Source organism: Hylobates moloch, unplaced genomic scaffold, assembly GCF_009828535.3.
Source record: "Hylobates moloch isolate HMO894 unplaced genomic scaffold, HMol_V3 SCAFFOLD_1, whole genome shotgun sequence".
Taxonomy (NCBI): Eukaryota; Metazoa; Chordata; class Mammalia; order Primates; family Hylobatidae; genus Hylobates; species Hylobates moloch.
The window spans coordinates 24,039,171-24,056,468 of NW_026652276.1; the positions used below are offsets into that span (position 1 = coordinate 24,039,171).

The following is a 17,298-nucleotide window of genomic DNA, read 5'->3' on the forward strand; positions in this document are numbered from 1 at the left end:
CCGCGCCCCTATGCAGCAAGGGCTGGAAGCACCCCGCTAGCACCCTGGTGATAGCTAGGCTCCTTCCAAATTAAGGTTTTCTTTGGGCTAGGGGGAGGAAGGTTGCATTTCAGCTAGCTGGACCCCGGGCCTGTCACCCTTGAGGGACCTGGAGGAGGGACCTGGAGGACCTGACTATTTTGGTGAAGAAAGTTTGATTGCAACCCAGCCATGCCCATACGCTGTCCTATTGTCTCTGTAAGCTGTCACACCACAACAGCAGAGTTGTATAGTTGCAACAGTGATGGCCTGACCCAACAGCCTAGGATATTTACTAGTAAGTCTTTACAAAAAAGTTTACTGGCCCTGGTTAGGGATCTCTGCATTGTCTTCTGGAGGAGACCTGGAGGAGGGGGCTCTTCTCCAACTCTGACCATTGCAGTCTTGGCCAGCAGGGGCTGCAGGGGCCTGGCCTCCTGAGGGATGCACAGACTCTGGTTCTTCAGTTTCTCAGGCTGATTTCAGTGGATGCCTTAGTGTGGGCAGTATGGCTCTGTACTCAGGCCAGGTTCCTCCTGGGTAAGACAGGGACAGGGTGGGATTTGGAGGTGGTGGGAATGATATCCCTCCCGGATCATGGCCCGAGGTAAACAAGAGCGTTCTGTTGCTTCTTCCTCTTTCAAACGGAGTTCGTTTAGGAGCTGGCCTCAGAGGCCGTAGAGGAGTTGGGCAGGCGCTGGTCTGGGAGTCGGGCCATCTGGGACCTAGTCATTTCCCTTGCCGTGCCTCAGCTTCCTCATCTGTAAAATGGCCTTTTCTAGCATGTGTCCCCCACCCCCTCTTAGGCTGTTTTGAACACCAGGTAGTGCCGTGTATAATGAGGTCCTCTGTAAACTGCTCAGTGCTACAGGAATGCCAGAGGTGGGCGATGGAATGTTGAGTTCTGCCTGGGAATGGGGTTCCCTGATGCCAGTCTCTAGAGGAATGCTGAGTGTGTCAGGCAGAGAGGGGTGGGTGTGTCTTGGCATCGAAGGGGCTGGTGAGTCTACAGTAGCCCCACAGGGCAAGACTCACCAGTGCAGGCCTGTTGCTAGGTGGCCAAGGCTGTTTCTGGATTCTGGGCAGGGGGTGGAGCTCACATGAACTCTGGCACTGTCCTGGGATACAGGCAAGGCAGGGATGGACCTCTGGGCCTGCTGTAGGGCCCCAGACTCTAGTGGCACCAGCAGAACCTGGAAGGGCCTGGGTGCTGAGCAAGATCATTGAAGAGAGAGAGCAGCCAAAGGGGATGCCAGCTATGCACGGCCTCCTAGTCCTTGGAGTGAAGAGTCTCTGATGGCCATGTTCTGAGGCAGGGCCTGGGATCCGTTTCAGGGCCCCCCCCTCTGAGCAAGGCCCTGGTGAAAGGTCGCTGCAGGGCAGGGTGAGTCTGGGCAGGTAGGAGCCCTTCCTGTCCTTTGGGGGCTATTCCTATGTTCCCAGGCAGGAGTCCAGGAGGCTGTGTTCCAAGGGAGGTTGGGTGGGACCTGCGCTGCACCCCTGTGGATCTGTGCTCAGCGTCTCTGTCCCCTTGCCCCTTCCAGAGCCCCGGAGCTATGTGGAATCTGTGGCACGGACAGCGGTGGCTGGGCCCCGAGCTCAGGACTCTGAGCCCAAGAGCTTTAGCGCTCCAGCCACCCAGGCCTATGGCCACGAGATACCCCTGAGGAACGGGACCCTGGGTGGCTCCTTTGTCTCCCCCAGCCCCCTCTCCACCAGCAGCCCCATCCTCAGCGCTGACAGGTAAGCCGGGAAGGGGCAGTGGGTGGGGGATGAGAATCTGGGCCTGGGACTGGGACAGGATGGGTGAGGCCTCCTGGATCTGTTGCCTATGGCGTGGACAGGCAGAAATCATACCCAGATGGCGGCACCTTGCAAACCACTTCATCAAGGTGCATTGAGGGCACATGTCCTGCGCACTGAATCCTGTGGGGATCCCAGTGACCTATAATTCCCAGGCTGCATTCAATTCCACCCATCCAAAACCGTGCTGGAAGGAGTGAAGGGTACCACGGTGAATGCGGCAAAGTCCTTCCCCAAGTTGAAAATCTACCAACAGTAATGACTTATGTAGTGGGCTCATCCTAGGTACCAGGCACTTTGCTAAGTGCTTTATGCAGTTATTTAATCCTCGCAGCAATCCTAGGAGGTGAGCACTATCATTGTTCCCACTTTTCAGAAGAGGAAACTGAGGCATAAAGGTGCAGTAGCTTATTCGAGGTCCCACAGCTAAGCAGTGGCAGAAATCGGATTTAGGTGGAAGCATGTGGTTCCAGAGCCCGAATCTCTATCCTCTGCCCCAGACCTGCGTTATGGCGCCCTCCCTGCACAGGATGAGAGTCAGATGGGCCCAAAGCCCACACATGAGTGAAGGGCTTGGAGCTCAGAACAAGAGGCCATTATTTCTGGCTAGGGATGCAGGGAGGATTTCTGAGGGCTGGAGGCATTTGTGAAGGGTGTAGAGGAACTAGCAGGATGTTGAAAGATGAAGAAAGAGAGACAGGGCATTCCAGAAGGACAGCCCAGCAGGGACAGAGGACTGGACTGTGGCCATGTTGGGAGTGTGAGGCTGAGGGCATGTGGCCTGCCATTAGGGGGTGCCTGGGTGGATGGATGGCTGGCATCCATATTTCTGAGTGCATCATACAGAGATGAAAGCCCAGAGGTGGGTGGACAGTCCCTGCTGACAGGCTCAGTGGAGGGGTGCAGCAAGGAGCTGCTTGACTGGGGTAGTGGGGGTGAAGGTGGAGGGGACAAAGAGATGGGATGACGGCATAGGAAAGGAGGGTTGCGATCAGCTCAGGCAAGGCATCGAGTGCCAGGCAAAGGAGGAGGACCTAGAAGGTGTCGCCCCCAGGAGGGGAGACTCTGCCCTGACCATCCCTTCTTCGCCGTGCCCACTGCCCTCCTAGCCTGGGATGTCACAGAGCCTGCAAATTCCCCTTCCAGGCCCAGTGTGTCCAGTTTGCTGCACAGTCTACATTGGCTCAATGCTGAGCCTCCCCGCAAGTAGGGGTACCACGGGAGGACTAGGGGAGCAGATGAGCAGAGGCAACTGTCTTCTGGATTCTAAGCCAAGCATTCTCCCTCCCCAGCCTCTTAACAGGCAGCAGCCTGTGTTGTTCAGGAGGCCTGACTCTGGCCGAGGGTTGCATTTCCTATTTTAAAGGAAAGGGGATTTTCCTAAGTTGCCCCAGCCACGCATTGTTGATGTTCAGTGAGCCCTGGCATTAGGAAGTTGTTCATTGTTTCTCACTCAAATTCCTCCTGCTGAAGTGTTGGCCCTTTCCAGGAAGCTAGGCTTTCTCCCCTGGGATTAGCCTTCCAGAACCCCATTTTAGTGTCTCCTTCTCTTGCCCTGCTCAGCCTAGCTCTGTCTCCCACTCCTCAGAATCCAGTTTATTCTGGATTATACCAGGAGGTGGCCTTCTGCTTTGGCCCCTTCTGGGATGCAAGGTAGACTTTGCCCTAGCCTGGCCCCTGACCTTCTCCTTGCCCTTGGCTCTTGCCTGGCCCAAGAGTGCACCCCCGACCAAAACCTCATATCATCCCAGGAACCTGAGCTTATCCAACCTGGCCCAGGGAGGGCCAGCCCACCACAAGATCCTTCCAGCCCGTAGCTCCAGGTTTTGGCCCACTGGCTAAGTAAGGACCCTTCCCCATCGGGGGTTCCTGGTGCACAGCCTGCCTGCTCCCTCCCTACAGCTACTAGTTTATGCAAGGCCCCTGTCAACCTTTGTTTCTCTCAAAGATGGATAGAAATTTGGGTCTAGAAGGAGTTAGGGTCACCTAATCCAGTCCTGCCATGTTCCACATGGAAAAACTTTAACAAGCAAAGAAACTCACTGGCCATCACATTGTACTGCTGTGCTGTCATATGTCACTCCATGCAGACCTAGACTTAACAAGGGAACTTTGATTGTGGCAATTACCCCAGCTATAGTCTCCTCTGAACTGAATTGTTTCAGTGTCAGAATTGGTAGTGACCTCTGAGCTCATCTCATCTAACCTCCCAATGCAGGAAATTCCCTCTACAACATTCAGGCCAATAGGTCTGTCAGCCTCTGCTTAAATGCTCCTAATGACAGGAGCCTCATTACCATGCAAGACAGCTTTCTCCATTGGTGGCCACATCCCCAGTGGCTGGAGAGCAGACCTTACAATGACCTCAAATCCCCTGATGTGAAACCTTCCCCTATGATTCCTTGTCTTTGCGTTTTTGGAGCCATCTAGGAGTGAAAGCCCAATTCTAGCACTCTCAGTCAATGTTTAAGGATGATGATATCACACTTGAGGAAACTGAGTCAAGGCAGGGCTACTCCCAGTAGGAACAGGAGCCAGGAAACTCCATTGGGAATTTCTGTGATGCTGGAGGCTATAACATGACAGTCACCTCCAGTTTCGATAGGAGAGGGCTCTTCACTTTGACGTGGCTCAGGAGTGAGCATGGTGCAGTTGGGAAGACGTGGGCTTTGGAATCAGACACAGCTAAGTTGAAACCCTGGTCTTTTATAAGCAGTGTTGTCCTAAGCCTACTGCTTAACTTCCCTGAGCCTCAGTTTCTTCTTCTGATGGTTCTGTAAGGTAACGTAAAAAACCCTGATGTCCTGCCGCACTGCCAGTGGGCCCATTCTTACTGTTGTTCATAGTTGGAGGGAGGGCACACAGCCCGCTGTAAATCCACCCTTCATTCAGTTCTGTCTGCTGACATCGCAACCCGCCATCTCTCTGCAGCACTTCAGTGGGGAGTTTCCCATCGGGAGAGAGCAGTGACCAGGGTCCCCGGACGCCTACCCAGCCTCTGTTGGAGTCTGGCTTCCGCTCAGGCAGCCTGGGACAGCCCAGCCCATCTGCCCAGAGAAACTACCAGAGCTCTTCTCCTCTCCCGACTGTGGGCAGTAGCTACAGCAGCCCCGACTACTCACTTCAGCAATTCAGCTCCTCTCCGGAAAGCCAGGCCCGAGCTCAGTTCAGTGTGGCTGGCGTCCACACGGTGCCTGGGAGCCCTCAGGCACGCCACAGAACAGTGGGCACCAACACTCCCCCTAGTCCTGGCTTCGGCCGGCGGGCCATCAACCCCAGCATGGCTGCCCCGGGCAGTCCCAGTATGAGCCATCGCCAGATGATGGGTCCACCAGGCACTGGCTTCCATGGTAGCACCGTCTCCAGCCCCCAGAGCAGTGCAGCGACCACCCCAGGGAGCCCCAGCCTCGGTCGGCACCCAGCAGGGGCCTACCAGGTTTCCGGCCTCCACAACAATGTGGCCACCACCCCGGGGAGTCCCAGCCTGGGCCGGCACCCTGGGGCTCACCAAGGCAACCTGGCCTCTGGTCTCCATAGCAATGCAATAGCCAGCCCTGGAAGTCCCAGCCTGGGTCGTCACCTGGGAGGGTCTGGATCTGTGGTTCCCGGCAGCCCCTGCTTGGACCGGCATGCGGCCTATGGTGGCTATTCCACCCCCGAGGATCGGAGACCCACACTGTCCCGGCAGAGCAGTGCTTCTGGCTACCAGGCTCCTTCCACGCCCTCCTTCCCCGTCTGCCCTGCCTACTACCCTGGCCTGAGCAGCCCTGCCACCTCCCCGTCGCCAGACTCAGCAGCCTTCCGGCAAGGGAGCCCAACTCCGGCCTTGCCAGAGAAGCGAAGGATGTCGGTGGGAGACCGGGCAGGCAGCCTCCCCAACTATGCCACCATCAACGGGAAGGTGTCTTCGCCTGTCGCCAGCGGCATGTCCAGTCCCAGCGGGGGCAGCACCGTCTCCTTCTCCCACACTCTGCCCGACTTCTCCAAGTACTCCATGCCAGGTGGGCCTCTCCCCCTTCCATTTTCACCTCTCCTGCTGATGAAGTAAGTACAAGAGTGAAATATCTATCTCAGTGTCTGTTCTGACACTCCCTTGGCAGACGACCCTGGGTGAATCACTGACTTCTGGGACTTAGTTTCTTTATCTGTATAAGGAGAGTTGGAGGTGTCCTTACGATAAGTGTGCTGTGGTTGTGGATGCTGAGATGAGGATGTGGATACAGATGAGGATGATAAAAATCATAATGAATAGTATTACTGTTATGATTATCATCATCCTCATAGCCATTACCACTTGTTGAGCACGTGCTGTGTGCCAGGCTCTGAGCTAAGAACTGTCTCATTTAAGCTTCTTGGCCACTTGGTCAAGTGGGTATTAATATTATTAACCCCAGTTTACAAACGGAGGCTTAGAGGCTCGGTCACTTGTCTAGTATCATACAGTCAAGAAATGGCAGAGCCAGGCTTCCAATCCAGGCCATGCCACCCCAAAACTAATGGTCTTCAAGCATCATTGGAGTTGTCTTTATCATGTGTCCATATCTTGGGGGTCATATTTAGCATGACCTTGAAAACCTGCCTTCCAAACCTGGATCTCCATACCTTTGCCAGCCCCACAGTGCCACATCACCCCTCATAGACCCAACTGCATTGAAGCCCATGCAGGTTTGTGCAGTGAATTCTTCACCTATCGCCAGAACTTGCCACCTTTGCCTCTATTTAGAAAGCTCATTGTCTAAACACAAAGGCCAACCTTGAACTTGACTGTGTGCACAGTGGCCCTGGATGTTTGAGGCAGATTTGGAATGTTTTAGGCAGCCTCAGATGGACCCCAGCTGCCTAGATTCTCCCGGCATCACTCTCAGGTCCTGCCCTGAGCCTGCCAAGCCAGGATACCTAGAATGACCCTGCACTCCCTGTTTCCTGCCGCCCACCGGGGACATCTGGTTCCCAGCCCCTCTCCTTGAAGGATGCTAAACTTCTAGTAGCTGGGACACTTCCTGTTTCCCACCATCTTCCCTGCTTAAAATAGCCTTTGGAGTCAACACAGGAAGGCACATGGGACTGCAGCCGCCTCTGACAGCTCATTAAACAGGTCACAGCAGCAGTGGGGCCTGGGGCTTCAGACAGAGAAAGGCAGCCTGCAGCAGTTGCACGGCCCAGCTGCCTAACCCAGCACACAGCTGCCAGGAAAGGGAGCTGACCTCTTCCCCTCACGCTTGCCCGGAGACAGATCCCAGAAGCATAAGGGAGTGTAAATCATAGGTTGAAATTGACTAAGCACTGGAGACACAACTTGTGTCTCCTGATCTGCTCTCTCTTTCATGCCAACTTCTGTCTCTGAAGACAGGAGAGGAAAAATGTGGAATCCTCATATTTTTCTATTCTCCCTCCCTTTTTGTGTTTTCTTTGGTGCCAAAAGCTGAAGGAAGAGGGTGAGAGTGAGGGCCGTACATCCTGATGCTTAGACAGGAAGATACAATTTAGCTGGTCCTAAACTGGCTGCTGCTAGGGCCTCTTACCAAGGTCACTATCTGTGTGACTTGGGCAAGTCACTTCTCATCTCTGAATTTCTCCTTATATGTAAAATTAGGCAGTTGGACTGTGTCCTGTCTGAGCTCCCTCCAGAATCTAATATTCTATGACAAATTCCCAAGGTCTGCAGAGTCTGGGCATGGGTGTGTGTGGGGGTGTTGTCTGCCTGAGAAGCAGGGTGCCTGACATGCAGTAGATGGCCTCTAGATTCTAGGCCAGCCATCACCTGTTTGATCCAAAGAGAAGTGATTTTTTTGTTCTATGTGATGCAGAACATAGGCTTTCCCTGTGGAAAGTGAGGAGAGGCCTGGGGAAAAGGGGGCAGAAATGGATCTTTCTGCCCTCATCTTCATGGTGGGTATGCTGAAGTTGAGAAACTGAGCCTGTGGAGAAAGGTTCTAGAAGCAAGTGTTTTAGCCCGTGGGAGAAAAGCTGTAGGAAGGCTTTAGTCACAGTCTTCTAGGGAAGGGGGGACATGGGGTGGAGGAAGGCTTTCGGTGGGCTCTGCGGGAATGCAGTGCCAGGCCCTCCACCAGGAGGTGGCTCAGCCACCCAGATGGCGGGCAGGGGCTAGGGGATGGATGAGGAGGCCGAAGGTCCCTTCCACTGTGTTCGCATGGTGTTCGAGGACATCAGCTTTTGATGTCAGTTTCCTGGGGCTGCCATACCAAAGGACCATGTGCTTAGTGGCTTATAAATGACAGAAATGTGTTCTCTCACAGTTCTGGAGGCTGGAAGTCCAAAATCAAGGTGTTGGCAAGGTTGGCTCCTTCCCGATGTTCTGGGGGAGAATCTGTCCCAGGCCTCTCTCCCAGCTTCTTGTGGCTGCCAGCATCCTTGGTGTCCCTTGGCATGTAGATGCGTCACCCCAGTCTCTGCCTGCACCTTCCATGGTGCTCTCCCCTGTGTGTATCTCTGTCTCCTTTCCTTGTAAGGACACCAGGCATACACGCATATTGGATTAAGGCTCACCCTAATCCTGTGTGACCTCATCTTAATTTGTCTACATCTGCGAAGACCCTATTTCCAAATAAGGTCAAATTCACAAGCACTGGGGGTCAGGACTTTGATGTATGTTTTGGGAGAACACAATTTAACTGATAACACTTTCTTCCCTTCTCCTGCTTTAGACAACAGCCCGGAGACGCGGGCTAAAGTGAAGTTTGTCCAGGACACTTCTAAGTATTGGTACAAGCCTGAGATCTCCAGGGAGCAGGGTGAGTGCTGGGCTCTGTGGTCCATCAGAGGTCATAGCTGGCTGAGGCCTGCTGTGTCTTCCCTGGGCAAGGAACAGAGGCAAATTCAGTCCTCTTTGTAGTAGGGGGTCATCACAGAGGGGGCTGGGGTTGAAGTTGGACAGTAGGAAGCACTTCCCGCAGTGAAGTGTGGGAACACAGAAGCAGTGGTTGTAGACACCTCTTGGAAGTGTTCTTAAAAACAGCAAAGGCTTGGTTTTCCTGGGCAAAGTAAAAGGTCTGCCAAGAGAGTATGAAACCTTAGCTGTCTGTCTGCCTGATGTGGGAGGTTTTTGCATTTTACAGGGAGAGAGAGCAAAGTTGGGAATATGGGAATGATTCTCAGGGGAAGCCCGTCAGTTGTGAGACAGGGGTCAGCAACGGCAGCCCATGGGTCAAATCTGGATGCTGCCTGCTTTTGTAAATGAAGTTTATTGGGGCGCACCCACACCTGCTGGCTTGTATCCTCTCTGTGCTGCTGTCCTGCTGCAGTGGCAGAGTGGAGTAGTTGTAGCAGAGGCTGCATGGCCTGTGAAGCCTGAAATATTTACTCTCTGGCCATTTACAGAGTAAGTTTGCCAGCCAGGTGTGGTGGCGCACACCTGTAATCCCAGCACTTCAGGAGGCCAAGGCAGGGGGATCACTTGGGGCCAGGAGTTCAAGACCAGCCAGGGCAACATAGTGCAATCCTGAATCTACCAAAAACTAAAAGAAAATGAGCCAGGCAAAATGGCACACACTGAATAGTGGCCTGTGGTCCCAGCTACTGGAGAGGCTGAGGTGGGAGGATCACTTGAGCCCAGGAGGTCGAGGCTGCAGTGAGCCATGATTGTGCCACTGCATGCCAGCCTGAGTGACAGAGTGAGGCCCGGTCTCACAAAAACAAACAAAAAAACCCAGCAGAATAAGTTTGCCAACCTGAGTACAGGAAGACCCTTAGGAGTAGTTAAATTTTAACTTTAAAGAACGTTATCTCACCTAAGAAAGAACGAAGATCGGTAGGCTCAATGAGACTTAAGTAAAACTAGCGCCACCAAGGTCTTGCTTCCTCCTCTCTCCTTGTCCCTTCCTCATGCAGCCATTGCGCTCCTCAAGGACCAGGAGCCGGGGGCCTTCATCATCCGAGACAGTCACTCCTTCCGAGGTGCCTATGGGCTGGCCATGAAGGTGTCTTCACCACCTCCAACCATCGTGCAGCAGAATAAAAAAGGTAACCTCATCTCCCAGAACGGGGCTCAGGACCAGGTGATCTTTACAGTCGCTAAACCTGGAGGTGCTGGAGGGACCCAGCGTGCTGCGCAGGACCCTAACTCCCATCAGGCTCTTCAGAAGAGGGTGTCTTGAGCTTGGTGATGGATGGGGTCAGAGATAGGGAAAGCAGGACGATTGGGTGCCTGCCGTGTGTTTCCTGAGGAGTGGGAGAGCAGCAGTGGGCTCTGCAGTCCATGGGGCTCCAGCCACGTTCTCTCTTCAGCCATTTCGCCCATCTTGGCCCCGCACGCTGCAGAAGTTTTGAAGCAGTCTTGGGAGGTGGTGGGAGGAAGCCATGGGAAGGGACTGAGCCTCATTTCTTTCTCTTTGTCCCAGGAGACATGACCCATGAGCTGGTCAGGCATTTTCTGATAGAGACCGGCCCCAGAGGAGTCAAACTCAAGGGCTGCCCCAATGAGCCAAACTTCGGTGAGCTGTCCCCCTGCCCCCATCTCTACAGTCTGGCCTGAGTCTTGGCCCTGTCCTGAGCTCCTCCAAGGATCTGACCCTAAGTTCTTTCTGACAAGCTCTGCCAGTCACCCTTGTCATAAATTCAGCAGAGAAAATGAATGGAGGCTTCTCTCCCTCTGCAGTGCAGCCCTAACTCTGCCAAACTGCATGCTGCATTTGTCCTACCCAGCTGGGACTTGTTATCATTATAACTGGAGTAACAATGGTAAAATCAGCTGCTTTAATTGACCACCTACCATGTGAATGTCACTGTCTCAGCACCTTCTATCACATCTGGCCTCACAACCATCCTGTTTGGTAGGGGTCATCCTCCCTAATAGGGAGGAATTGACTCATGAAAAAATGAGAGTCATCAAAGTTACATTTACCTGAGAACCAACAGGTGAGAAGTGACTGAGCTGGGATTGGATCCCACAATTCTCTGATCCTTCTGCCCTATTCTCAGAGGAGCCCCAGTAACTGGAGCATGTTAGGAGCAATGTTAGGAGGAACTTTCTGCAAAGGAAAGTTTTTGGGTAACTTTATGACTGCTAGAGTCAACTTTGGGAATCTTCTCTGTTGGATCTTGTTAAACAAGAGTGTGTGAATTTTCAGCTTTGTTGGTGGGTTGAGGTACAGGTAATAAAGAAGTGGAAGATTGTGTGTATCGGGGTGAGGGTGGAGGTGGGGGTTCCCCTCTGTCTTCCAGTATTGCTGCCCCTGACATGCTGTCTGCCTCCCTGCAGGATCGCTGTCTGCCCTGGTCTACCAGCACTCCATCATCCCATTGGCCCTGCCTTGCAAGCTGGTCATTCCAAACCGAGGTAGGAATGTGAGACTCCTGGCTCACCACCCACACCCTTGAGCTGGCCCCTGTCATGTCTTGATCCTGCCAGCCACCCCAGACATGGGCCAGGGCTGGAGGACACATGTCATTTTGCCAATCTGGAGAAACTCAAAACTACTCTCCTTTTATTCCTATTAAAAAAGAAGAAAAAATTTATGAAAAAGTTTGACTCCAGGAACATACATAAATGGACTTGCCAGATTGTTCAGGAAAACCCTCCGTATGAAGAAATTCATATGGAATCCTCAGACCATGTCATCCCAGGGATGACAGGACACAGAAGTAGGGGACAGGAGACATGTCCTGGAGGATGAGATGGGCATCTGGGGAAGACAGCGGGGAGGCAGACTGAGGTATTGGGGGGGTTGGTCTGGATGGAGAGGAGAGAGCAGCCTCAGGAAAGGGAAGGTGGCGCCTAAATATCGCCACACTTTCTAATCTGTGTGCTGGGAGGGTGTTCCCTGACTGAGGGGATGCTGAGCTCTTAGGGAAGAGCAAATCCTGTTTTGATTGTGGGAGGTTGGAATGGACTCTAAGAGCATGAGGACATGCAGGATGAGAATTTGAGTGAGACGTTAGGGCTGGGGAAGGGGTGTTTAGCTTCTCTCATGGAGGCGCATCAGCCCTGGAGCATGGCAGGTGGGCACCTAGAACTCCTCCCAGCATAGGCCTCTACTGCCCAGCCCTCAGCAACACAGGGCCCACCTGAGGGTCATTGGCCTCACCCCCAGTGCAAGGTCTCTGAACTGGGGCTGGGCTGCCTTCTCCCCACTCTCTCTGTTCAACAATAGGACCTTCAGAAGTGCTCCTAGGCTGTGGCCCTAGGATTTTTTTCTAGTCTTTCTTGGAGCTCCTGGGGCTATGCCCACATATAACACCACCAGTATTTTTGGACAATTTCTATTTATCCAATTCAGTTCATTGAATTATTAATGGTAATGGACCAACATTATTAGCTTATAAGTTCAAATACAACTTAAATAGCACTATTAACCAATGACACAATTCAGGCACGAATTGAATTATATTCCTATGGAATTTACCATAGTAGTTCAGCAATTAAAAAACTGTTTAATATTTAGATTGTATAAACCTGTCGTTTTCAAAGTATGGGCCTTGACTGGCAGTGTCAGCGTATCCCGGGGACTTGTTAAAAAATGCAAATTTTGGCTGGGCATGGTGGTTCACGCCTATAATTTCAGAACTTTGGGAGACTGAGGTGGAAGGATTGCTCGAAGTGAGGCGTTCAAGACCAGCCTGAACAAGATCAGAAGACCCCATTTTTACAAAAGAGTAAAAAAATTAGCCTGGCATGGTGGCTCATGCCTGTAGTCCCAGCTACTCTGGAGGCTAATGCGGGATAATCTGCTAGAGCCTGGGAGTTTGAGGCTGCAGTGAGCTGTGATCACGCCACTGCTCTCCAGCCTGGGTGACAGAGCGGGATTCTGTTTCAAAAAAAAAAATAAAATTACGTACCACGTACAATGTGATGTTTTGATAAATGCATACATTGTGGGTTAAATCAAGCTAATATGTCCATCACTCTTCATTAGAGTTATGCTGGATCAATGGTTTAATGAATTAGGGGAATTAGGGGATTTATTGACCTACACAAAGATATTATCAATGCAAAACAATAACAGCAACGCCAATTGTCACTTGAAGGCTTGCTTTATGTTAAGCACTGGCTAAGCTGTACATGGAATTGCTCAAAAACCCAGTGACGTGGGTACCAGGATCATCATCTTTGTTTTAAAGATACTTAGTGAGTGCTGGGGTGAGGGTTTGAGCCCAGTTCTGCTGGACTCCAGAGCTCACAACCAGTGTGCTGGCTGCTTAGAGCAATCATCAAACAATCAGACTGAGCCTAACTCAGGGCTGACTGCCAGGGTCTGGTATGAAAAGCAGTGTTCCTTCTGCCAAAGAGTTGCAGAGCTCCCCTTCAGCCCAGCCAAACTTGTGCTTCTTTCCAGCTCTAGGGTTTTAATTCCTACTGAATTTTTGTCTTAGACCCCACAGATGAATCAAAAGATAGCTCTGGCCCTGCCAACTCAACTGCAGACCTGCTGAAGCAAGGGGCAGGTGAGTGGTCACCTGAAACCGTACCCATGCCCAGGCTTCTCTTTCTGCCTTCCTGCCCTGACCCCTCCTGCAGGTGCAGGCTGGAGGTCTCTCCAGACCCAAATGTCTCCAGGAAGATCACATTTCTATGTGCACATGCCTTGGCTCAAGGCTAGCCTGAAATTTATCTGCTACCTTCTCCCTGAAGAATGGATCTGGGTTAATGTCCTCACCCATCCCAGCTCCCATGACTCCTGCCTTGGGTTGGTTTCTTCCAGCCTGCAATGTGCTCTTCGTCAACTCTGTGGACATGGAATCACTCACTGGGCCACAGGCCATCTCCAAAGCCACATCTGAGACATTGGCTGCAGACCCCACACCAGCTGCCACCATCGTTCACTTCAAAGTCTCTGCCCAGGGAATCACTCTGACTGACAACCAGAGAAAGTAAGGCTCCCCTGCCTGCTCCTGGGTGGGGTTCTCCTTCCTGTGACCCATCTGTTCATCCATGTATTTACCATCCATCCATTTACCAATTGATTGATTCCTTGCACCCAACTGCTCATCTACCTTCTCATCCATCTATCTTGCATCTACCTCCCATCTACCCAGCTACTTATCCATCCATGCATCCATCCATGCACCCATCCATGCATCCATCCATGCATCCATCCATGCATCCATCCATCCATCCATCCATCCATCCATCCATGCATCCATCCATCCATGCATCCATCCATCTATCCATCCCTGCATTTATTCATCCCTCATCTATCCCTGACCACCCATTTTTCCCTTCATCCATCTATATCTCCATTCATCTATCCATCCATCCATCCATCCATCCTTCTATGAGAATTTGCCAGCATTGGGTAGACGGCTGTAAATACAACTGATAAAAAGGACCTGCTTTCTAGGAGCAGAGCCCATCCACTTGGACTCTCTCCTAACAGTGTCCCCGGCCTCTTTGCTTCTTCTTCCAGCCCCTCCCCACATTTCCTAACCCTCAGTGCCAGTTTCTTCCTTCCCCAGCCCCTAGCATTTGGGATGATTCTATGACACATCTGTCTCTGTACATTGCTTAGGTCACCAGTGTCAGCAGCTCAGGCCATCTTGCTCATAAGAGAGAGGTTGTGTGGACCTGCGATAGCCACAGATGGTGGAAAGGTGGCCTGACCTGCTGGTGGAAGGAGGGGAAAAGCAGCCCCTTCAGCACTCATTCTCTGTTTATCTGATGTCTGTGCTACAGGCTGTTTTTCAGACGCCACTACCCCCTCAACACTGTCACCTTCTGTGACCTGGATCCACAGGAAAGAAAGTAAGTCTCTTGTACACAGCTTCCCTCCCACACAGCTCTCTAACACTGACATCTGTGTGGGTGCACGCATGTGCATGTGTGTGTGTGTGTGTGTGCATGTGTGTACATTCTCCGTTCAGCTGGAAGGTCTGCCCATGTGTTAGTAATTGTGTTGGGCATCTTTTGAGTTTTTCCCACTATAGATATGGGGACCCTCCCAGGGACTCAGTGCCCACTGCTACCCCCTATGCCTTGCCCTGACCCTGAATCTGCCTCTCCTCTCCACGATGGGGAGAGCCCCTCAGGAGGCGGGCTGCAGTGTTCTCTCCACCTTCAATGCATCTCTGTGTGATCTTGGGCAGCTCCTGTTCCCTGGGAATGGGGAGTCCCCTGCCTTCCCGCAGAGGGTCTGGGCATGGGTGGGGCTGGGCTCTAGGGAGAAAGTATGATGATTTACCCTGAGCCCACTTTCTTTCCACAGGTGGATGAAAACAGAGGGTGGTGCCCCTGCTAAGTAAGTGTGACTTCTTACCCCTGCCCAGCAGGCTGGCCTTTGTACTTCACAGCAAGGGAAGCACGGGGCACATTTAGAAACCAGGGCTGGGGGTAGGGAAAGAGCAGCAACAACCTTTGTGCCAAGGTCACTCAGCTTCCGAGTGAAGCTTGACCAGGCTTCCAGGCCTTTTGCCTTATCCTGCCTCGAGGCCAGAGGCCCAGCGTCTGGTCCAGCCGCCTTCACTCTCCCAGGGTCAGAAGCAGCAGGGATGGCAGGAAGTGGACAGAAAACAGAGTCTTGTTAGAAGCAATGGAAATGGGGCAGAGGTTGCTTACATGATCTTTTCTGCCCCGATTCTAGCTGCCTTTATTCCTGTTCTTGCTTTTTTGGTGGGCTTTCCTGTGAGTCTTGTGGCCGAGCAAAACAGCCTTATCAGAATGTGCGAGCCCAGAAGGTCTGAATTCTGGGGATGGCCCTGGGACCTTTGGGTAGATTCCTCCACTCAGTGGACATGTCCTAGGGGCCTCCGAGGAACTCAGATCCTGCCTGGGTCTCTGACCCTGCCCTCAGGAGGCCCATTGGCACAGCAGATAAGACAGATGTCTAAATAGAACTAAGATGCTTCTGTGATTTTCAAACTGTGTTCCAAGGATCCTAGCATCCTTGGATTGCACTTGGTGTTCAGAAGGGAGGGAAAACTCTGCTGCTCCTTGCAGTTGTCTATCAGCAGGAACTAGGGTTTTTTCACAATCACAAAACCAAAGCAAAATATAGGCATAACCTGGGGTCTGAAGCTGACATGAGACTATCACTATGATCCGTCATCTGCTTTTCACTTTGTCAGGATTATTCCAACAGCCCTATTATCCTCACTGATTGACTTTATAATAGGTAAATGTCGTGCTTTTGGATTGCTGTTTATAGCTGTAAAATACTGCTTTCACCTTTATATATGCAGACTTCATACAAGGTTGCTTCAGAAAAACAAAACGTTCACTGTTAAAAAAATGACAGTTGCAAGGGAGGGAGAGGCAGCAAGAGAGTTCAGCTTACATCTGGGGAGCCCATGCAGGGGAACACATCAGCACCTCAGAGAGGTGGAAAGAGCAGATATTTAAGGACGGGTCTTCAAAGACAGGTTCAATTTGGACAAGTCAAAATGAGAATGGGAGTAGGAGGGGCTATTTCAGGGGAGGGGCCTCATGGCCACCAGCCTGCAGGCTCCCCAAGGGAAGGGCCATGTCTGGCACATGGGGAGGCGGTATATATTTGTTGAGTGAAGAAATGAGAGAATGGAGGCTGGAAGAGCAGAGGCAGGAGGAGGCTAGTGAGAATGCCTCGGTCCGAATGAATGGACTGACTAGTCTATCACATGGTCAGTGATGGTGGCTTAGGAGAGGCCATGTGGGATGGTGGGGTTCAGCGTTGTCCAGGCTTCATAGGGTCATCAGTGCTTTGAATTCCTGCATCTCCCGTGTCTCTGCTGGCCAGGGCAGCAGGCTGGAACTTCATGTTTGAAGGTGCTTGTGCTCACTCACCACAGGGCCCTAAGAGGGGAGAAGGTCAGGGACAGAAGGGAACTGGGCCCCCAATCCTGGAAATCCCTCTTTTCCTCCTTCAGGAGCTGGTTTTGAGTTGAGCCTTCTGCTGAAGAAGCTTTGATGGGTGGGGCAGAGGCCACAGGGAGAGGCCGAGCAGGGCAGTGGGCTAACAGGGAATCATGACAGGGACGAGGTGAGGCCAGCCAGGGATCTCATGTGCAAAATTCAAGGAGATGTTAGATCTTGGGATCTTGCAAGTGCTTCCTCCTGCCCCTGCGGGCTGAGGCTTCTTGCCTGGATCTATTCTTTGTGGCAGATGACAGGACTGGGCTATTGCGGGAGCCTGGGAGCCAGAGCTGAAAGAAATATCAGGGGAGGGCAGGCTCGGTGCTCCAGTCAGGTGCAGTTGCCGGGTCTCCATCCTGGTAGACACCCGCAGCCAGGGCTGGCATGCTTCCTCCCTCTGCCAGGATCACCCCACCCATTCTCAGGGTCCGAACCATCCGGGAAAGGGAGGTGCTGGGGGATGCCCTGTGAACCCCACCTCCCCCACCACCTAGGCATTACCCCAGGCCTTTGGCCCTGTTGCTCCCGGCCCCTGAAACAAGGCTTGGGGAGCAGAGCTGTAGGAAATGCAGGATTGTGTGTGTGTGTGTGGTGTGTGTATATGTTGTGTTTGTGTGCGTGTTGTGTGTGTGTGGTGTGTATATGTTGTGTATGTGTGTGGTCTGTATATGTATGTATGCATGGTTTGTGTGTGTGGT

At 52.3% G+C, this 17,298-nt stretch overlaps 1 protein-coding gene across 7 annotated transcripts in view; it reads left to right on the top strand.

Moving 5' to 3' along the window:
* The window catches only part of TNS1 (tensin 1), a 214,892-nt gene that overhangs the window by 187,123 nt on the left and 10,471 nt on the right, over positions 1-17,298 (top strand). For 6 of the 7 annotated variants that reach the window (XM_058438388.1, XM_032754548.2, XM_032754544.2 and 3 more), the window contains 10 exons: positions 1,563-1,761; positions 4,753-5,822; positions 8,487-8,573; positions 9,670-9,801; positions 10,179-10,271; positions 11,039-11,116; positions 13,150-13,221; positions 13,479-13,647; positions 14,450-14,518; positions 14,979-15,011. In XM_058438388.1, the coding sequence (XP_058294371.1) occupies positions 1,563-1,761; positions 4,753-5,822; positions 8,487-8,573; positions 9,670-9,801; positions 10,179-10,271; positions 11,039-11,116; positions 13,150-13,221; positions 13,479-13,647; positions 14,450-14,518; positions 14,979-15,011 (2,002 nt within the window). The remainder of the gene's footprint in view (positions 1-1,562; positions 1,762-4,752; positions 5,823-8,486; positions 8,574-9,669; positions 9,802-10,178; positions 10,272-11,038; positions 11,117-13,149; positions 13,222-13,478; positions 13,648-14,449; positions 14,519-14,978; positions 15,012-17,298) is intronic. The other variant, XM_032754546.2, reaches the window with a different exon arrangement.